At 51.4% G+C, this 21,064-nt stretch overlaps 6 protein-coding genes across 6 annotated transcripts; 3 read left to right on the top strand and 3 right to left on the bottom strand.

Annotated features, from left to right (window-relative positions):
* Window positions 1-109: 109 nt before the first annotated feature.
* Window positions 110-7,556, bottom strand: N7474_010704 (glycosyl phosphatidyl inositol anchor synthesis; the record flags this gene model as incomplete). The annotated part of the gene is made up of 13 exons (XM_057202114.1): window positions 110-521; window positions 945-1,327; window positions 2,102-2,347; window positions 2,462-2,557; window positions 2,608-2,961; window positions 3,044-3,294; window positions 3,344-3,588; window positions 3,637-3,824; window positions 3,876-4,967; window positions 5,032-5,749; window positions 5,945-6,164; window positions 6,215-6,640; window positions 6,692-7,556. The coding sequence occupies 13 exons, from the start codon at window positions 7,554-7,556 to the stop codon at window positions 110-112; spliced, it is 5,496 nt and encodes a 1,831-aa protein (XP_057048385.1).
* A 233-nt stretch (window positions 7,557-7,789) lies between these two features.
* On the top strand, window positions 7,790-9,119 carry N7474_010703 (ATP-binding protein; the record flags this gene model as incomplete). The annotated part of the gene is made up of 2 exons (XM_057202113.1): window positions 7,790-7,855; window positions 7,911-9,119. The coding sequence occupies 2 exons, from the start codon at window positions 7,790-7,792 to the stop codon at window positions 9,117-9,119; spliced, it is 1,275 nt and encodes a 424-aa protein (XP_057048384.1).
* A 796-nt stretch (window positions 9,120-9,915) lies between these two features.
* N7474_010702 (uncharacterized protein) lies at window positions 9,916-11,832 on the top strand (the record flags this gene model as incomplete). The annotated part of the gene is made up of 1 exon (XM_057202112.1): window positions 9,916-11,832. One exon carries the CDS (start codon window positions 9,916-9,918, stop codon window positions 11,830-11,832), a length of 1,917 nt encoding a protein of 638 aa, XP_057048383.1.
* Window positions 11,833-12,783: 951 nt separating this feature from the next.
* On the bottom strand, window positions 12,784-14,188 carry N7474_010701 (class III chitinase; the record flags this gene model as incomplete). Its single annotated transcript, XM_057202111.1, has 5 exons — window positions 12,784-13,639; window positions 13,688-13,806; window positions 13,857-13,870; window positions 13,948-14,013; window positions 14,080-14,188. The coding sequence occupies 5 exons, from the start codon at window positions 14,186-14,188 to the stop codon at window positions 12,784-12,786; spliced, it is 1,164 nt and encodes a 387-aa protein (XP_057048382.1).
* Window positions 14,189-16,381: 2,193 nt separating this feature from the next.
* On the bottom strand, window positions 16,382-17,988 carry N7474_010700 (S-adenosyl-L-methionine-dependent methyltransferase; the record flags this gene model as incomplete). Its single annotated transcript, XM_057202110.1, has 7 exons — window positions 16,382-16,472; window positions 16,530-16,958; window positions 17,022-17,208; window positions 17,263-17,288; window positions 17,578-17,619; window positions 17,672-17,701; window positions 17,873-17,988. 7 exons carry the CDS (start codon window positions 17,986-17,988, stop codon window positions 16,382-16,384), a joined length of 921 nt encoding a protein of 306 aa, XP_057048381.1.
* A 1,672-nt stretch (window positions 17,989-19,660) lies between these two features.
* N7474_010699 (uncharacterized protein) lies at window positions 19,661-20,501 on the top strand (the record flags this gene model as incomplete). Its single annotated transcript, XM_057202109.1, has 2 exons — window positions 19,661-19,714; window positions 19,929-20,501. The coding sequence occupies 2 exons, from the start codon at window positions 19,661-19,663 to the stop codon at window positions 20,499-20,501; spliced, it is 627 nt and encodes a 208-aa protein (XP_057048380.1).
* Window positions 20,502-21,064: the final 563 nt, after the last annotated feature.

Genomic DNA, 21,064 nt, shown 5'->3' with positions numbered 1-21,064 from the left:
TCTGATATTCGGCGGCAGTGGGTGGTGGACCACATCTGTCGTGCCGTGACGATCCTGAACCAACAGCGACAAATTCGACGATTCGCCCAGATATGCCACGGCCTGCCCTTTAATCGGGCGCGCAAATCCTGGGCTTCATGAGTCCGCGGATAGGCATTGTCCGCCGAGGCCCGCATGGCGGCCTCCGACTCGGTGAGAGAGGTGACCGGCATGCCGTCGACGGCCATCCGGTTGCTTCGGTATCCAAGCACCTCATCCTTCTCGTCTGAGTCGGTCGAATGCCCCTGTTGGTCGTTGAATACGGCAGGCAAGTCGGAGCCGGCCGAGGGTCGGAAGTGAGCAACCGCCGCGTCGACCACGGACGAGGCACCGGAGGCGGACTGTCACCGTACTCACCGCCCTCCTTGCCCTTAGTAGATTGGCCTGTGTTCTTCTTTGCGTTTCGGGGTAGGGATCTTGCACTCGATGGAGAAGGCGACACAGTTGGCAGGGACGCCCAGGCTGGCGGCGTCACAACGAACCTATTTCATACGAAAGTCAGAACAAGCGACCGTATCAATTTTGTTCAGCCCTACTTACTCTTGCGGGGAATGTAATGTCTAAAACACGACAATAAAAAAAACGGTCAGCTTGGTCACCGTGAATATTATTGTGTGTGGTGCTGCTTGTCGGTGATAAGCAACGGGGCCGAGGTGCCGAGGCACCCTCCCCCAGCAGCATCAGATCGATCGCCCGTCTCGACCGTCGAAACAAAAAGGACGTTGCCTCGATCGCGCGTGATGCACGTTGTCTAGAGATTAGATAATCCAGTCAACATCTGATAAAATAGTGAAACATCGCCTAACGTCGCCGCAAAATCTCCGTCTCTCTTCTCTTTGCGCCCGAAACAAGACCCCGCGACCGCAACGGCCCCCATCAAACACAGGAGAAAGTGCATTGCTTACCTTCTGAAACTCATCTGTGAATTGTTCGGACCACCGCGCACGGTGATCCCGGATGTTCCTGTCGAGCCCGCGGCGCTGGGAGCAGGGCTGCCGTGGTTGGCCGGGTATGATTCGGCGTACGACTCCGTCGTAGTGCTCATGGCCGACTGCCCAGGCACTGGATCGACTTCCACTCGAGTCTGTAGGGAGGGGCGGAGGGTAGGGAGTAGGGAGAGAAGGTAGGTGAGAGTCGGAAGAGGAGGGGGCGGAGAGGGAGGAGGAAGGAGATGAAGGAGGGACTGGGACTGGGGGAGAGAAAGGGGATTTGGTGTGGGAGGATGAGGATAGGCTGGGTCAGGGAATTGGATGGAGGGGAGGGAGGGTAGAGCTGAATGGACTGCAGCCTACTCGCGCGCCACTCAAACCGGAAGGGGGAAGAAAAAGGACCGGAAGAGGAAGAAGAGGTGGAATGAATGGGAAGGTGGGATTATCAGAATGGCTGGATGGATGGGATGGGATGGGATGGGATGGACTCTGAAGGGAGAAAACGGTGTGGTGTGTGGCAATACGGATCATCTGAGGTCATGGTGGAGATGAGGGTGTAGAGTAGCTGATACGACTAGGCGGTAATGGTCCTGATGCGTGAGTGAGCTCGAGGTATATAATAGCGACTGTGTCTACACTCTTCAGTTCCGGTCTTAATGTAATGATATATGGTACACTACCTCCTCTATACTCCGTCGGTGGTGAAGAGTCGAGAACTGGGGAGTCTCACTGGTTTCACCTCAGTCCACTCCACCGCCGTGGAAATACCACACCAGACCACCTTCAGCCTCTTCCTCCCCGCCAAAGGGGGCGGAATCGATCAATCCGACGAGCCCGCACCAACCACCACCGGTAGGTAACAACAACACTAATAATCACGGCCTTAAGATACAGTAACCTCACTACGATGGAAGAATCCGGTTCTCGGCCACCTTAGTGAGACAATACCTCCAGAGCCACTACGCAGATCTACTCAGCCCGAGATCTGCCGAGCCGATCACCACTATTTCCAACTGTGGGAAGTAAGTGTTAGATTTTGCGGGGAACAGGAAGTACGGAAAACGGAAGGATGGATGCGGGCGTCTGCGGGGATGGTGGCAGGGGCTGGATAGTCAGTGCGCGTTCTGGCTTACCCGTAAAGAAGGCGTATAGGTTGTTGCTAGATAGAGGAGGAACAGAGAGACGGTCAGGATCTTGTGATGCCGAGGTTCAAACTGTTCCGCCCAGCTTGGGCCAATCAGGTGGTCTCTGAATGGGCTAAGCCCGCCATCCATGTCGGGCACCATGGACTGCAGTGGATACTCGCGGGGACCATGGAAGTCAACGAATGAGGCCAGTTCAGAGGAGGCGGTCCATGTATTCAACATCAACGACCGTAGCTAGGAATACAGTAGGTACAAGAGTCCCGGCCCCAATTAAAAATCAAGACTGACCCAAGTAAGTATGCAAGTATCAGCCACCCTTCTTCTTCGCCTTCGTCTTCATCTTCTTACTTCCCCGTTTCCGTTCCCGTTCGTCGGCGGACCTCCCGCCTCCACCCTCATGCCCGCATTCCACGGAACCTCCACAGCACTCGCCACCTCCCCCAGCTTGAAGCAGTAGTGGGCCACGGCCCAAACTCGACGCCGCTGATGAACACCTCGCTGAGGAACTCCAGGCCCGCGACGAAAGTGCACAGGAAGCTAGCGATGCAGAAGTGGCTGATCGTCATGCCGATATCCAGCCACGAGCCCTCATCGCGCACCATGTAGAAGAAGTTGAGGGTCATCACGTCCGAGAGCGCCATCACCACCATGAACAAGGCGCTGGGCGCGACTTCTAGACGGCGGTTGAGGATCCCCAGATTGGCGCTGATGATGGCGAAGGGAATTAGGATTTGAAAGATGAGGAGCGCGGCTTGGCTGAAGGGGTTGAACACGGGAACTAGGCGGACGACGCTGTCGAGGGAAAAGGTCGAGACGGAGGCGACGTTGCCGGTGCTGAAGAAGGCGGACTGTAGTAGGAAGAAAAAGAATAGGGGCCACCCGGGTGTCGGAGAGGGTGAGGGCTCGGTAGTGGTATGTCTGTCCCTCGACAGTGGCCGTCGCCGTGTCGGATTTCCTGTTGTCCAGGACAGGCCTCGATCCAGCCGTGTGAACGTAGATGGCGTGTTCGAGGCGCACCCATGTTACGAGGGTCATGCAGAACACAAAGTAGAACAGGCCCTCGTAGGAGATGGCGAGGATGATGAAGGTTGGTGAGAAGGTCAGGAAGAGGACCATGAGACGGTGCAGGTAGTGGCTGTTAGGGTAAAGGCGATGCAGGAAGGGCGATGCGAGGGAGGCCACTGCGCAATATTAGATAGGATCCGAGAGACATGCAACTTCAAAACTTACCTAGGACGAACCACCCCACCACCAAGTTTCCAAAAGGCAACCCCTGGCGAGCCTGAAGAGAGAAGACACTAGACCGGGTGACAACCAAGGCGAGCAGAATCATGCCGATCTGTGAGCCCATGATAATCCGCGCGCCTAGACTGCTGAGGGAGGCTTGCGATGAAGAACCGCGGTGGCCAATGATGGCATCCTCGAAAAGCAAATACAAAACGCCGGTGAAGAACATCAGAAACGCGCCATAGGTACTTGACAGCCGGTCAACAGGTATTCAATTGGTGGTTCAAGAAACCTACATGGTATCAATGTTCTCCATTTTGGTCACCGGGAGAAGAGTAAACGTGGCCATCAATCCACTGGCAACTGCCCATGTTGTCGATAGAAGCACATGGTTGCGAATGAAGTCCATGCCGTAGAAAGTAGGCCAGAAAACGGCCAAGGCAAAGCAGACAGTGAATATTTCCCGATGGAAATAGGATTGGACCTGGCGAGGAACGAGTCAGAAATTGCAGAGAAAAAGAAGAGTGAGACATACGAGAGCCTCAAGGACAGCAAGGAATGCTAGCAACTGGAGTCCAAAAGTCAGGTAGCCCTTGAACGAACGGACATGACCGAGAACAATCTCCCGGCCGGCAGTCAAAGCCTTGCGGCGAGCGAAAACTTCTTCCCAGAAGTAGACGGGGAACACGCCGTAGAAGTAGTACCGCCATGAGGACCCTTGGTAGAGGAAAACAGAAAACAAAACCACTAGAATGGATGAGAAGAACATGGTGCTGGCCATCGTCCGATTTGAGTCCGTGGCGCCATGCAGGACGTGCAGGTCAATCACCGAAGTGAGAGCGTACGCGATCCAGCCCAAGTAGCCCAGAGAAACGACGGTGCGCAGGAAGAGCCAATCGTACGTTTGCAGGTAACGCAGACCCTCAAGCGCGGTGGACAACAGTTCCGATGATAAAGCAATGGACTCCTCATAAGCGCCATTGGTGATAAGTGCTTCAACTTTGGAGAGTCTTCCTTCGACAGAGGTTTCTTCATGGCCAGAAAGAGGCTCGAAGGGCACGTACCGAAGCACGGCCTCCCTTTTCTGCTCTTCCTTGACCCGGTACATCTCTAGCACACCCCGCGTATTTGCAAGAGCGGCCATTGCTTTCTCCTGTGGGCTGGCATCGAGATATGCCAGCGGCAGTTGGCCCACAGAATTCACAGGGTAGTCCAGGCCAACCAGATATGCCATGAGAGCAGCCACATCGGCCTGTGCCACGTCATGGCGGAGGACCTGGTCAAATCCCCAATCCGACGAAAACCCGTCTTCGTGGCCAGTCACATCCGCGCCATTGGTAGTTTTGGGGCTCGCAACCCCGGATCCCCAGGCAACCAACGGCGTGCGGGTGTTGTCCGGATGCCCGTCTCCATGGCTACCCTTGTCGCTCATCCCGTGGTCCGCGGTGAAGACGAATGCTGTTTTGCCATCTCCGTAGAAATCCTGCACCAATTTTGTAACCGATTGCACTCCCTTGTCGACGATCTTGATGTTGTGCAGGTATTCCTTGGAGTAAGGGCGAAAGGCATGGCCGGTGGTGTCCAATCCCAGCAAATGCAGGAAAAATACTAATTTGTCGTCGCGCAGCTTCCGGATCCAGCTCCGGGTCGGTCTTTGCAGACTCGAACAGCCCGTGCACTTTGTCAAATACCCAGGTATCCAGGTGTGTCGCGTCCACGGTGAAATCCTCCGCTTCCTCGCTGTACGTCTCCGCGTCCACCCTGCCGGGTACCGCGCCTTCCTTAAACATGGGAAGGATATCCGGACTACCCCAGCTCCACGTGTGCCGACTCTGGTTAAATACGCTATCAAAGTTGACAGGGTTCATCTTCCAACCCGTTGTCACAGCCGAAACATCCTCGTACAGGCCCGCGATGAGTGCAACATGGCCGGGGCGAGATTCGGTGGGGACGCGAGTATGGGAGACGCCAAACGTGCCATGTGAGAGCACCTGCGAGCGAATAAAAGGTGCCAGGCGGATCAATTGGTTGCTGTCGCGATCGGGGGATTCGGGGGATGGGTCTGGGAAGGCCTGGAAAGCCTTGTCGGCGCGTAGACCGTCGGCGACGAACAGGACAAGACGTTTTGCGGGGGCATCGGTGCCAGCGGGTCTTTCGACACCGTAGGATCGCATGCCCCGAACAATGGGGCTCACGAAGTAGATGTCGAAGATGGAGTAGGTATAGATCAAGTGGAAGACCACGGCGAGGGTAAGGAACCCAAGGCGACCGAGACGCGCCATGATTTCGCTCCGCTCACAGGGGGTTCCAAAGGAATGCCGGGGTTGGAGAAAGAAAAGAGTGGACAGAATCCCCTGGATGGAACAAAAACAAGAAGTTGCGGACACTCGTTTGGGGAACTTGGGGGGACTTGGCGGTGAGCCAATAAGGCCGTGTCAATGGAGATTTTGCCAGGCACGAGTATAAAACAAGGTAGATTACTGGGCTATAGGACCAGAAAAGGCGACAAGTTGAATATTTACAAGAACAACAAGAGCGGTATCCAAAAGAAAAGAGGAAACTCCAAACACAACCACCCAAACACCTATATAGCACCATACCTACTGCGCCGAACTCGATCGTCGCTTGGTCAATGCATCCATCACTCTCGTGTAAAACTTGGACGCTTGCTGCCGATTGAAAGTAATGTCTACCGTCAAGAAATCCGGCAGGATATCCACCAATTCACGGTCACGGTTAGCATCCAAGAGAGGGAGATACTGGAATTCCGCAGTCTCGTAGTCAGCCGCGGAGGCCATTGGAATGGCTAGTTTGAAATGCAGAGCTGCCAAGGTTTAGCAATTATCCAGATCAAAAAGACAGGAGCAAACTTACATCCGTTGACGCCGGTCTGAATACAATCATACAGGTGATCCGATTCGCGGGTTTTAACATCGCGGACGATCAAACCCGTGAGATCACTGTACAAATCTTCCTTGAGCTGCGCGACCTGTGCAGCTTCGGCACTAGCGGCCAATGTTGCGCGACTGGCTCCTCCACCCTTGATAGCACTGCCGGGAGCCTTTGCAGCGCTCTCGAGACTCGCAGCTGTGTTTCGCGCAGCTGCGAGCTTCGTTCCGAGCGTCTTGATCTCAGATTGTGCGGAAGCAAGCTGATTGCGCGCCTCGTCGGCCTGTGCCTGGAGCCGTGCCATCTCAGTGTCGCGGTCTTTTAATTGCTTTTGGAAGCCGCGACTCTGCTGTCCTAGAGCTCGCTGCGCCTCCAACTCCGATTTCAGGGAAGCAATCAACTCATTCGATGCTAGCAGGTTTGTTAGCTTTGCTCCATAACTTGTCACTTGAATGAACATACCCGTAGTGACATTTTCACATTGCTTCCGCAGCTTCTCCATATTGGAATTTGCTTCGACAATGCCAATTTCGCGAAGATTACGGTATTTGATCTCCAAAGCATCATGTTTTTTGGTGAGTTCACCCAACCTCCGTCGCAAGTCGGGATCCCCGCCGTTGGGCTCGGACTCCATGCCCAGTCTGCGCTTACGAGGAGAGGAATCTTGAGAGTTTCGCAAAGCGGTAATTCGAGCACGAGCGTTCTTGGTCACATAGCGACTGGCACTGGGCGGATCTGGGAAAACGGTCTCGTCCACCCCATCTTCTGCATCATACTCCTCGTCTTCCCGCTGTGACTCGGGCACTTCAGGCTTGGCGATCTGCCGCCGTGATCCACGGGGTTCGGCCAGTGCCTGCGAGGTTCCACTGGAAGCGATTTTCCGCGTACCGGTGGGTGTGAATTCGAATTCACCATCGGTCTGCATTTGCTTTGTCGTACTAGTTGCCGTTGTCGCGCTGGTCATGCGAGGGCGTCCTCTGCCACGCGTCGCCGCAGGTTTTCCTGCGTTTGCAGTCTTTTTCTCCGTCCGGGCAGCAGGATCCTCATTTTCTTGCTCATAGTCGTCGGCGCCGTCGGTTCCCACCGACGCTGCGCGACTACTGCCTCTTGGCCTTCCTCGCTTAGCGGGTTGTTTGGTTGCAGCTGTCGCGGCCTTGGTTTTGGGCTCCGGCGCATCCTCATGCGAGATGCGTGGTCGACCGCGTCGCTTCTTGGCGGGGGCTTCGGGGTTGGCAGGAAGGTTCTCATTTTCGGTCAATTGGATGATGTCCTCGTCGTCCGAGTCAACGAGTCCCGAGATCTTGGAGGGCGCTTTCCGCTTCGGCATGGCGGGGATGGATAAGAATGATGTGAAGGAGGGAGATAACTAACTTAACTATGGGATCAAACACGCGCGAAACAAACCACAACAAAAAGACCAACCCGCGTCATGGGCATGTGATCTCCAGCCACAAACGCCACACTTGCCCCGAGGCCCGACCAAGTAACTTGTCTCTCTCTCCCCGTCTCTATCTTCTCTTGACCACTCCCCTCATCCCCTGCCATTATTTTTTTATCATTATGGCTTCAGCAGGCGGCCGCCGATGGCAACAGTTCCTGCAGGAGCTGGTCATGATTGCCGGCACAGTGAGTGACATTCCATGCCCTACTAATCATGGTTCAGAACTGACGCTGTCTCCAGTCGGCCTCTGCCTACTTTCTCATTCGCTATCTCCTGTCGCGCGTTGATTTCGATCCAGAGAGCCAGAAGAAAGAGGAGCAAAAGCGGAAGTCTGCTGCTATCTTGCGCAGATTGGATGGCGGAGATGAATCGGACGGCGACTCGCCGCGGAGAGGAGGGACAAAACGGGGAGGACGCCGACAACGTCGCGGGGAGCTCTCCCTCACTCAATATGAACAAGCGATCGCTATGGACGTTGTCGCCCCGGAGGATATTGCTGTCTCGTTCGAAGACATTGGAGGACTTGACGAGATCATCGACGAATTAAAGGAGTCGGTCATCTACCCGCTGACCATGCCGCATCTGTACACCTCTACATCTTCTCTTCTCACCGCGCCATCTGGCGTGTTGCTCTATGGTCCGCCGGGGTGCGGCAAAACCATGCTGGCCAAAGCCCTCGCCCACGAGAGTGGAGCCTGTTTTATCAACTTGCATATCTCGACTTTGACGGAGAAGTGGTACGGTGATTCCAACAAGCTTGTCAATGCGGTATTTTCTCTTGCGCGCAAACTCCAGCCCTCCATTGTCTTCATTGATGAAATCGATGCGGTGCTCGGGACTCGGAGAAGTGGCGAGCACGAAGCCAGCGGAATGGTCAAGGCAGAATTCATGACGCACTGGGACGGTTTGATGTCCGCCAATTCTATGGGAGAGCCGCAGCGCATTGTTGTTCTTGGCGCAACCAACCGCATTCAGGATATCGACGAAGCCATCCTCCGACGAATGCCCAAGAAGTTCCCAGTTACCCTCCCTCCGGCGGCACAGCGACTTCGCATTCTCAGCCTGATCCTCAAGGACACCAAGGTCGACCGCGACAATTTCGATTTACATTATTTGGTCAAGACAATGGCCGGTATGTCTGGTAGCGACATCAAAGAAGCGTGTCGCGATGCAGCCATGGTCCCTGTGCGGGAACTCATTCGCCAGAAGAAAGCCAGCGGCGCGCAAATGACTGCGGTTGATCCTCAAGAAGTGCGCGGTCTTCGCACAGAAGACTTTTTTGGTCGCGCCGGTGGTATAAAGGTCTTTCCGCAGCCTACGCCGGCCGCAGCCATGGTGGCCAGGGCGGCCAAGGACGCGGATAAGGAAGAGAAGGAATGGAGCACCGAGGATGAGACATCCTCTGAAGCCGACGCGCGACCTGCAGTGATGGCTGAGCCTCCGGAGTGACTTGTATAGTTTTTTGATGTTATCGTAATGGCATTCGCCGCGCGAGAGGGCGTTGGATCTTGGATATGTCGGATTGATACCGGGGTCATTACCTGGGTCTTGTTGCTTGTCTTGCACGATCTTTGTCTATAGAACTGTCGACGGATTTCATGTATAATGTACACATTTAATACCATTGCAGCGCATACATCCACGTTAAGGTGTCAACCGCGTACGGAAGGTACCGGTACCTCTCGCTCGGGAGAATCCCCCAGCCAACGTCATGTACTGCTACTTGCTCGCCGCCTGCCGATCATCCACCAGCCCGACCGAACAAGCGTCTCTCCTTCATTACGCCGGTGGCTTCTTATCCTTCTGGCCCGTCCCTGTACAGAGTCTGCTACCAACAACCCGGTTGGTTTTCCGCCATTCTTTTCCTTCCTCGTCCTCCATTCTCCGTGCTGTTTGTTCCAGGGTGGGTCGCCTCCCTGACTCCCTGGACAACCATCATTCCCGGCCCGTTCCATCACATCATCCGCAGAGGTGGCTCACTGGTGATCCGCCTTGTACGAGAGGAAGTGGCAGTTGTGCTATAAACTACTCGCCTCCAGAGTTCCGGCTGGTTGCATGATTGCGCCTTGGCCTGTGTTGCTCGGTCGTAAGGCCACGAATGCGCCTCTGAGGGTGGATGACGAATGGGTCTCGTCTAGGAGACCACCGATGGCAATCAGTGCCCTGGCGACGCACAACTGGTCTTTAAGGGAGCAGACGAACCACCACCCTTGAAGCAAGGCTTCTACCAGCCTCACGGATAGGAATGAGTCCCCCAAACACCTTTGCCAATGCTTCCCCGAGCTCCAATCCCGTCAGCGCAAGCGCCAGCACCCGCACGTCCACCTCCGAGATCCGGTCGCGTCCACGCCGCTTCGTCTCGTTAATGGATGGAGATGACGATACCAGTAACAGCAATATCTCCTATAACAATGACTTGCAACCGCTCTCCTCTGCCACTCCGGAAATTGGGGCCACGAGGTCCCGCGGTGCCACTCCTTCGCCCTTGTCGTCCCGTGGTGTTTCGCCCCTACCCATGATACGCCCATCTCGTGCCACCGAGTCGTCCAATCGCGGCGTCCGCAACGAAATTGCCTCTGGTTGGAACGGATCTCCAAAACAGTCATCCTCGCGCGGGCCGGTGGACTTCTTGGACTCGCCATGGTCATCCCTCCAGAGCATGGCCTCTTCAGTATTAGGGAGCGACATGGGACGAATAACACCAAATAGCGCCGCCCAGGTCCTTTCACGGAGGAAACCATCGAGACCAGATCTATACTATAACGCGCCGAGATCAAGCAGTTCAACCTGGGGTCCCTCTGGGCGTTCGACTCCGGAAATTGGAGCCGGTACAAAGGAAGAACGGCAGGCGATGGTGCAGGCGAAGAAGCGCGAGGCTCTTTTACTTGCTGATACCGGTCCAACCTCGAGCCGCGATCTTCGGCATAAACGAAGGATTTCTGAAGACTATTCAGATCAGGCGCCTGATCCAGAACATGACGAGGAGGCCTTGGCATACGTTCACAATGTACAAGCAAGTGACAGCATCACGGGCGTGACGATCAAATATGGGTGTCAAGCTGCGGTCTTCCGCAAGGCGAACGGCTTCTGGCCCAATGATGACATCCAAAGCAGAAATACGGTTCTTTTACCAGTTGATGCATGCACAGTGAAAGGCCGACCCGTGCAACCCAAGGACAGTCTGAATCTCTTGAACAAGTCTTCTCGCGATTCACTCGAAGACCCCAAAGGCAGCTCTATTGTCCCGTTACCCACCCCTTCTCCCGCACGAACAACCTTCTCTCGCTCATCTGAGCCGGAACGAAATCGGACCTGGAAACATGAGTCCTGGGTACAAATAGATGGGTTCCCTGCGCCGGTGGAGATTGGCCGTGTTCCTCGAAGGTCATTAGGATTCTTTCCTCGCACGCGGCGAAAATCGATCCACTACACAGACATAGAGCCATCTGGCTCCTCTCGAGAAAGCCCCAGACTCCCCTCCCCGCCTGGATCACCGCGGTCTTCAGCAGGCAAAGGTCCTGGAACTAAATCTGGTGACGAACAACCAAAGCCAACAGGCCCCTCGTATCCTACCCGTCCACGCCATCTCCGCCAGCGCAGTAGCATCCAGCTCACTGGTACGGGAGTTGGCACACTTGATCGCACCTCAACTGTCCCAGGACCTGCTTTGGATGGCCTGACCCGATTTTTCGCACAACACATGCCAACGCTAGCTCCACCTCCACCACCCGCCAACCTCCGAAGATCCTCCTTCGAGTCCGCATCAACAGTGACCTCCACCGCATCAAACGGCCTCGAGAACATTGGCGGCGCCTTCGAAGGCTGGGTCCGAAAAGTCACCACTCGCGCCAAAGCCGGACTCAGTGAGCTGCAGCAAGGATCACCGAACCAGCGAGCGTACGATCGAGGCCGCCAAACAGGCATCCGAGGACCGGGCGATCTGATCGAGCTAGACGACGCTTGCTCCTTGGATGGCCGGAATTCTCCTGCTTCCTTTGCTCGTGTACCAACACCCGATCTGCAAGGCGCTGCCTCCTCGTCCTCGTCTTTCCGCTTCGCCAGCCCCTCCGTGTCTACGACGAGCAGGTCTCGCGCAACAACGGGCCTTGGAGGCGGAGGTGGGTCGACTTCTCATGCCTCCGAGCGTCTGAAAGACGACTGACCGACTGACTGACTGACTGATGTGTCTGATTTGCCATCTGCAACCTCGTACATAATAGAGTCTTCCGTCTTGTCTGTGGATTGGATTGCAACGGAATGTTCACGATTTGCATTTCATCTCTTCTTCTTCTTCTTCTTCTTCTTCTTCTTCTCCTCCTCCTTCCCCTTCTCCATTTTTTCTTCTCTCATCTCAGAGACCCGTTCATTAGCGAGCTTCGTCTTTTTCTCCTACTTTTATTTTTCTTCTTCGCAGCGACCTTTCGAATAGGAATGACTATTGAACTCAAGTCTCGCATGCACATGGCCGATCTGGACAGATTGATGCTCCGTGCGTACTGCCGCCGATTTGACACGATAGGGGATTGTTTGGATGGATGGATGAGTGGATGGTTGGTGTGTGTATGTCAAGATGATAATAAAGCTGTTGTGGCACGATCTTATTTATGTCTTGTTTGGTCGGCGGTATCATCCCCGAGGTCGTTTCGTTTCTGGCAGACATCGCGGATGTACAAGTCTGGTGGCAGTGCGTCCTGTATCATCGAATTTCACAATATAGTGCTAGCTATGGAGAGTTGAACCGTGTGGCCTGTGCACTAAGGAATCGTAGCTCCGTCATCAAGACCACCAAGGACATCTCTACGATTAAAAGGTAATTGGGCCTAATGATTTCGCAAGACGAAAAAAATTACCAGCCCAAGTCATTTCCTGTCTACGCTTGTGGTGTTTTTGCCGACACAGTTCGGGGTCGGCAAGAGGACACGCGAAATGAGATACGTGCTCTAGCTCTGCATATATACAAGAGAAAGGCATTTGCAGTTTTTTTCTTTTTTGTTTTTTCTTTAAAAAAAATCATATGTACAAGAAAGACCTGTGATAACAAATTGTGGAAATTTGGTTTCCTGCATGACAATGCTTTAGGGTTGACAAAACTCGTGTCCAGCCAAAATTCTGATTACTTGCAAGAAGACCAGTAGGCACCTCCGTAGACACACGTATACGGGGGTTGACACTGGGTAGAACCGGTATATCCCTGTCCGCCACACTGGCCCCACTGAGGAACGAGGGTCCCAGTAGGACTGGAGCCGGAGCCCGACGTTGTTGTAGTTGTAGTTGTAGTGGGAGTGCTGGAGGCACTGAGGTCGCTGACAACCTGGTCGAGGAAACCGCTGTTGGCGTATAGCTGCGACATATCCCACATCATGACCCCTCCAAAGCTGCTATACTGCTTAGAATAAGCAATAGCAGCCTGGAGCTGGGATCCACTCGCATAACCGGCACCAGCAGCGCCGGAGTTAGCTGGAATACCTAGGAAGACCTTCACGTTGGGGTTTTGGCTGCCCTTGGCCCAAGTGTCCCACACATCAAAATTGAAACTAGATTGAGTAGTTGCTCCCGCCTGGAAGTTAGATACTTCGCACCAGTTGTTATAGAATTGCACCATGACAAAATCGAAAGCAACAGCGGCCAGAGTCGTGCCATCAGCAGAATCGGGATAGACACACTGGGGTGCAGCAGACAAGTAATACTGCTTTCCACTGGCGGCATCCATCAAGCTGCGAAGCTTGGCGCCGAATGCCGGGAGGTTGTTGACTGTTGACTCAAAATCGAAATCAAAACCATCGACCACAGCTTCTCCAAAAGGACGGTCGATCGCGACACCAGTCTGGGGGCCGAACATATTCCATACTGTCTGCGCAGCATTTTGAGCATCCGTTGTGGAAGACCATCCCCCCTGAGTATATGTAGAGCCTCCGAGTGACAGAAGAATCGTCTTGCCGTAGGTGTTCTGGCAGGTCTCAATATCATCCCTGAGCGGCATTTAGAAGATGTAAGAGTGGTAAATAGGAGGGACCTACGCAATCTGAGTACAGTTAAGGACATTGGGGTTGTCACTAAATGCGGTGCAGTTGTTTCCAGCGTTGGCAAAGTTTGTAATTGGAGGTGTAATGCCGTTCATGAATGCAAGGGGGATAACCTAGCAAGCCGTTTAGTTTTGTTAACATATGATAACAGATTCATACTCACATCGATATCAGTGTCTGAAAGTAATCAAAGTTTCCAAGGTTAGCTTATATTTTCGTCAAATATAGCTATTAAGGTCTTAATGAAAACCTACTGGAGCAGTAATAGGCGAGATTCTGCTGAGCAAGCGAGCCGCTACCCTGATTGTAGGAGTTTTGTCCTAATTGCGGAACATGTCAGCTCTATATCCAATCGTATCAGCTCACGTGTAGGAGCCTGTCCTTACCCCAGTATACTGCGATGTTTGAAGATGAGCTAGGATTAAATCCAGCGCGAGCAAAGGGGGCTAGGGTCAGGGCCAGGGCTGGGCCCAAAATGCTCAATGAGGAGATCATTATCTAGATAGATAGATTGAACAATGATGCACCACAGGCAGTTTAGAAGTGAAAGGACGTGATAAGAAGCTTTGACGCGGTTGATGTTTATGGTAGGTGATCTTCAAGGGGTTACCATGTTTATTATATACGCTCCCGCCTGGAATGCTGGAAGGAAAAAGTAACATCCGGAGGTGACTTAACCCTCCAGGGTTTGAAGTAGAGTAACGTGGACCCTGAAAGGCTCATGTGTATGTGATGTGTGACATTAGAATCCTCTAGCGCCTCGTCGTTCAAGTAAATCTGTAAGCAATGGAGCAGATAAAAAGTCAAGGAGCATCAATGCTTTCACAGACGATGTTACTACACGCTCAGGGGTTAGGGTAGCAACTGCCATTTTTCAGATAAGGCTCGCAACGTTGAGTTGCCAGCGACATGCTATACTCAAACGATATGCGCCACTCGTATGATATGCAACATCCGCATGGCAGGGCAAGAAGCAGAAGGAGGTCAACTGACGCTTAATATCAGATATTAAAGGGACTTTAGTTTGTGGATGAATCTTAGCCCATCTGGAGTAGGCCAATGGAATACCGTTGCGTCCATGCAACTGTGCAGTAAACCCAGTCATAAGGGTGGCATTTTGGATGAAACTTAGCTACATTTGGTGGCTGAAGAAATCAGGGCATGCAGCCACTCTGCTATGTAGTAATAATACTACCAATTATACTTCAGCTTGTTGGAGGATGCATCACATCCTTAAGCGAGATTGCAGGACTCTCCAGTTTCTTTGATTCATCTGGCAACGTGGCCTCATACCTTATCGTTCGTTAAGTAGACGTGTCCGTTCCTTTGGTGTCGCACCTACAATTTCATGCATGGAGCAGAACTGGACTTCATTTGATCAATGTTAGATTACTCTTTGTTTAGATCTCAGCCAGTCAACATGGCACTGTAGCCGCCCGTAACATTGAGTGGCGTTCGGCCGTCCCTCGTCAACCCCGCTCCACCGATTATCACCCTTGTCTATATCCTTCCCGTGAGAACTCCACGGACAATCTAACCACAAACAGAGCGCCCAGTCGCATCAATTCGGCTTTCTTTTTGGTAGTATTTGAAAATGTCGGACCACCACCTAAAACGGAGGTAGGCTGGGAGAGCAGCAAAATCTAATATTCACCGAGCGCGCGATCCGTCTTACTGAACCGTTTCTTGCAAATGGCGGTTCTAATAGCCTTGTCGGCCTTCTTTGTTTCTATAAGTCTTCTCTAGCTGGAGAATGGCTGCGCACGTAGTGCATGCCTTCTCTGTACTATATAACCTAGGCCTCGTGCGGAGCCGCGATTGTCTAGGTTCGATTCGACTCGGGACCGCCAAGACCCAAGTTCTAGTTCTCGAAACCTAGAATCGCGGGCCCAACTCTAAGAGTCTTAGAGCCGAAACTTAGATTCCAGACTAAATACAGAAGTAGGCCAAACAATACAAACATTCCAGTCGCGTGATTGTCAGGACTGCGGTCTGATAGCGCGCGATACTACTATACAGTGGTCCCAGGCACGAGGAAGCTAGAGTCAGAGAGAACTTCGTCATAGCGGTCTTTTTAGCCTACTTGGAAAGCCCGCGCCTGGTTGCACTCACGATGATCCAACGCAGCGCAGGCCATTACCGTTGTCACGTCGTCCACAGGGTGGTATGATGACATAAGTGCTATCAAGCATTATATATTTAATCATAATTTTATTAGGTATGCGCTTTTCAATGGTTTTAACATTTTGACCAGGACATAGGTATGCAAAACCCCGGCTTCTATGTGTGGGGATTACCGATTTCTCTTCGTGGACGCCACAATGGTGGCACGTCATCCCCCATTAGCTAGATATTCGAACTAAGAGCCATTGCTCAGAAGCATTTGGGTAGACAGTAGCCATACTAGGCCGTACGAATTTTGCAACCGACTTAATGGAATGCAATAGCATCATATATGCAGTGTGCAGCTCGCTCAGATGGAAACACTCAACTCGTGGGTCAGTAAGAGGTTGGAAGCATAATAGACGCAATGGTGAATGATTTGTATATAATGAGCTATGTATAGAAGAGTAATTTATGTATAGAAGAAATTGTGAAATATATCCGTATGGCCTTTCAAAGTGATGATGATAACGACTGAAAACTGGTATGGCAACAGTTTCAGGTTCAATTATGCTTGCGCAGCGATCAAGATCTGGTCTCACGGCGTGTTACTTCGCGCGTGGTCGAATTGCTCTTCTTTTCGGCATCTCTAGGCTTCCTGCCCCAAACCCGGCGCCTAGAATCCTTCATCAGCGACTGATAGCTCTGCAAAGAACCTATAAAATGAACTCACGCATATTCATAGCCATGAATGTGGGAATCCTTTAACTGCGCCCGGACTTCAGCCAGATACACTTGTACCGCCTCCGGGCTCCATGGAGAAGGTGCTCCGAAAGTAGTGAGCAACCACATTGCATAGCCTTCCATGCCAGTGACCCAGTGGTGGTAGTTGAGCTTGCCAACCTCCTTGAGCACCTTATCCCTAGGCCAAGCTCCAATAGGTACCTTGTAAATATGCTCGTGGACATCAACAAACCCGGCTTTCTCGATACTGGCTCGCATCGTTTCCTGAATTGTCAAGGGGCGGCCAGCTCGCTCAGCACACCCGATGAAGGTCTCACCCCAATTAGCCAGGACGCTATCCTCTTGTAGTGTATCGTCATCACTCTTCACTCGAATATCGAATTCCATTTGTTCGATCCAGCCGCCAGGCTCAAGGTTGCTTAATGATATTAGTTTTACACGTATAGGAGTATACGTTATCTGAGAAGGGGTTAGGACTGACTCATAGCACTGCTGGTACAACGTAGCCCATCCTTGATTGTCGAAAGATCCGAGCATATGGCGCAAATATACAAAGTCGAACTGCCTGTGCCATGTCCATTCCTGAAGGAGGTCGTCAACCTCGAAAATACAATTCGTGGGTACCCAGGTAACAGGGGGTGGAAACAGATCCACGCCGCGGACAATGGCTAATAGATCTCAATGAGCGAACGAATAGCATGGTAGAAATATGGAGCGCTTACCAGATGGGTACATATCTGCGACGTCGCTAGCTACAAATCAGCGATATCCCCGGATAGGGTGCGTGGGAATTACATGGCCCAATTTCCTTTGCCAGTCCCGACATCGAGAATATGCTAGATTCGTCATTGGTATGCTGTTGTACCGAGGAGACAGGTATAGCTCTCACTTTAGGGGAATTGCCAATAGGAGCTCGATGTAGTAGATTAGGCTGGTAGTAGTCTAGCAGAAGACATACAACGTGGCTTTGGTAATTAATTTAAAAAATCAGCCATCTTCGGGTCAGGGAAGCTTAAAAAGAGGGGCTTATCTATTACCCGGTCTCATAGGCCTCGAATTGCTGGTCATTGGATGGACTCCTATAAACCAATTTTAGTCTTGATCCTCAGTGTGGACGCATAGGATTCCCACCAGTAGTCCTCTGGCTTCAATGCCTGGTATCTGCCCGCCAAATTAGTCCTGCTATATATCCTGAACTTAATGATGATAGCTTACGTTCGACCATGTTGTAAACGACCCCTGGCTATTTCTGAAACGATGGATGTAGTATCTCTGGTTCATTTGGTGAGCTCAATTATCATTGATAATACCCCTGGAGTTGGGCTTACTCACGACTGCCAATCCGAGTCTTCTAGGCTGTCGTAACCAGGATCCTGTCGGTCGAGGTGAGAAAATATCAAATAAGGACACATAAAATTCCTCACCACATCAATATGGCCTGAGGCCATGCTTTCTAGTTATCTTGAGCAGGCTGCTAACAAACCCTGACCTGATGGAAGGTCTTGAGAGTTCCAGGGTCGGGCGTTGCTGTGCGGGGAGGTGGAAAAGCCGAACTCCTTATTTGGTAAGCGAGCTATAGTTGCCGAGTGCCGATTAGGACCGGCCTCCATTCCTTCGGGCGCGAGAATAAATTAAGGGGGAAAAAGCCCACAAACTCAATGAACGGATCCATCTAGCCCAAATCCCTAGCTCAATCTGTCGCTTTCCTTCATGCCTCACGATTGTGCACAAGAACATTTTTCCAGAAAACGTCGTTATGCTGCAATCGGAGTTGGACACACTAGGGACTCGCTTTCTGGTAGGAATCCGACGATTTCGGTTTGACGAGAATCAAACGATCATGACTGGCGACAATCTATAGGAGAAGAATCATATTACCATCCCAAACGTCAGGGTCTGCAGTCTGAGGGAGTTTATACAATAAGACATGATACATATAGCATTAACAAGGTGAGCAAGGGTTAACTATACCCTAGCACACGATGACCAGGAGTTAATTGAGGGGCCGTCCTCCATTGTTGAGCGTAGAGTCATCCGAAGTTGCACTGTATAACAGACGGACACATTTCTAGGCCCGAGGACAATCATATTCAATACTATACTACAGTCCGACTAACCCAATTTGGAAATCGAACTAGGGTTTATTCATGTAAAACAGGTGACGGTAGTTAAAATTTCCCTAGTCTGTTTATTAATCGATGTTTATTAACTAATGTTAACAAGTCAACTTAGTTATTAGATCTCATAGTGTGTTTATTAATCAGGATTACATTATCATTAATTGCATAATCGTTGTAGCCATGGAACTGGTTGCCAAATCCAGGCATTATACGGGTTTGGATTACTCAACACTCTCAAGGTCGCAGTAGGTTAAAACGTTGTCAGCAGTATTTATTCCCAGTAACCGACGTAAAAGACGCCGAATCGTGGTGAACTTGATGCGCTGAAGAAACTCAACTGAGATACGTGAACATGCCTTTGTTCCAGATATCCAAAATTTTGGTGATTGGAGGGACGGGTGCCCAGGGCCTACCCATTGTTCAAGGTTGCTATACACGCTCTGTTTTGCCTACTACTCACTTGAACATCACTGACTATTAGGGCCGCGTTCTAGAACTTGTCAAAGATCGACGGTACCAAGTCCGTGTCATGACTCGAGATACGAATAGTCGACGGGCAAAAGACTTAGCAGCATTGGCTGGTGTAGAGTTATTCCAGGGAACCTTTGCCAGTGAGGATGACCTGACTAGTGGATTTACCGGCTGTGATGGTGCTGTGAGTATTTCATCTTACTCCATGCTATTTTGTGAAACGGCTCCTTCCCGGAAACAGTTCATCGTTTTCATACTGAGCCAGAATTAAATAGTTTGTGAATATCGACAGCTTTAACTGCGGCGAAAAATCAGAGCTCTTTTGGGGCATACGAGCTTATGAGATAGCAATCTCCGTTGGCTTGAAATTCTATGTCTGGGGTAATCTTGACTACGGATTAAAAAAGGGTGACTGGAACCCAAAGTATCGATGCGGCCACTACGACGGCAAAGGACGAGTCGGGGGTAAGTCAAACTTCTCCTCCCCAATGATACAGGAGTTTAACGGAGCATATGCCCTTCGCACAGAATGGATATTGCAACACCCAACTTCTCAAATGGGGGTAGCCCTCTTCACTACCGGGTAAACGAACCCAATCTACTTTATTACTAGCGGCACTATCGCATACTAATCATTTTCTTTTCATGCTGAATTAGACCATATATAGATATGGCACTCTCTCCTTTGACCATCATGACGCCGCGACTTATCGATGGAGTAGTTACATGGTCGGTCCCCCTAGGTAAGAGACCCAAACCGGAAATTGACCCAGAATCTAATGCTAAAATATTCACAGGAGGGAGAAATTTCTCACGTGGCCCTCTCAGACTGTGGTATCTATGTACGTTGGCTATTTGACAACAATGATCGAGCAAATGGTCTGGATCTTGAAGTGGCCATTGCCCACATCTCGTATTCCGAAATGGCTGCTGCTTTCACAAAGGTGACAGGAAGGCCTGCACGTTACGTGGATGTTCCATTTGCAGAATATTTCAAGGCATTCAGTGGGCGTGAGTCGTTCATGAACGTGTTGAAAAATCCACGTATGGGGTTGATGTCCAAATTGCGATTCGGGTTTGGCTTTTCAACTAAACAACCATCTTCTTACAACGCCGACCCGGCAGATCCTGCCACATTGAGCTTTGAAACGAACTTCACAGGGTTCTGGAACCTATGGAGAGCGAGCAAAGGTAACAAGGGGGTCATGAGAAGAAACTACGAATTGCTGGACGAAATACATCCAAATCGAATCAGAAGTGCTGAAGAGTGGTTTACAAAAGAGGCAGAGAAAGGCGACCTCTGGGAGCGGGTAAATAATATGGCCCCAATACTCAAGTGGAGTGAGGACGGTGCGCACGGTACACTTTGAAATTGTTTTGTGGTAGGAGAGGAATATTGCGACTTCCACTTTATTAATAACCAGTGACCACTACATGTTTGTGACATGATCTCAGTTGGACAATGGACTACGTGGAGAGGGCATGTTCAAAGCTATTGTAAGGTGCTCGGCATTGCGGCTCCGTGCCCTGAAAGCTTATCGGTTTGTCTTGCTCCAGGGGCCCCTAGAATAAGCCAGAAAAGGGGAACCAGGAACAGGTACAGTAGTGTTCCCGTAGTCTGAAACTCTTTACCAGCTGTATCCGTTTCTACTTTGAACAGCGGACATGTGCTCCGTCTTGGGTTTTTGGCCAATAAGTCAGTCCAGTGGCATTCCCGGATCTCCAGTGGAAGTATTTTACTGTTTATGTAGGTTGTCTTCTAGTTGCCCTATCTCTGGTCAACTTCTTTCCTGAACCACAGGGAAAACCTCTGGAGGAGATCTCGGAAATTTCCGAGAAAGACGAGATTGCCCATGAAAAAATTCCTGTGATCCGAACGAGTTCTAAGGAGTTTTTGGTCTGAAAACGACTTATATGTGTGACATGCATATTG

The sequence above is a fragment of the Penicillium riverlandense genome (assembly GCF_028828495.1).
Source record: "Penicillium riverlandense strain IBT 135883 chromosome Unknown utg000009l_segment0_segment0, whole genome shotgun sequence".
Lineage (NCBI taxonomy): Eukaryota > Fungi > Ascomycota > Eurotiomycetes > Eurotiales > Aspergillaceae > Penicillium > Penicillium riverlandense.
Note: the sequence above shows the minus strand (reverse complement) of the source record. Positions and strands in the feature narration are given on the sequence as shown.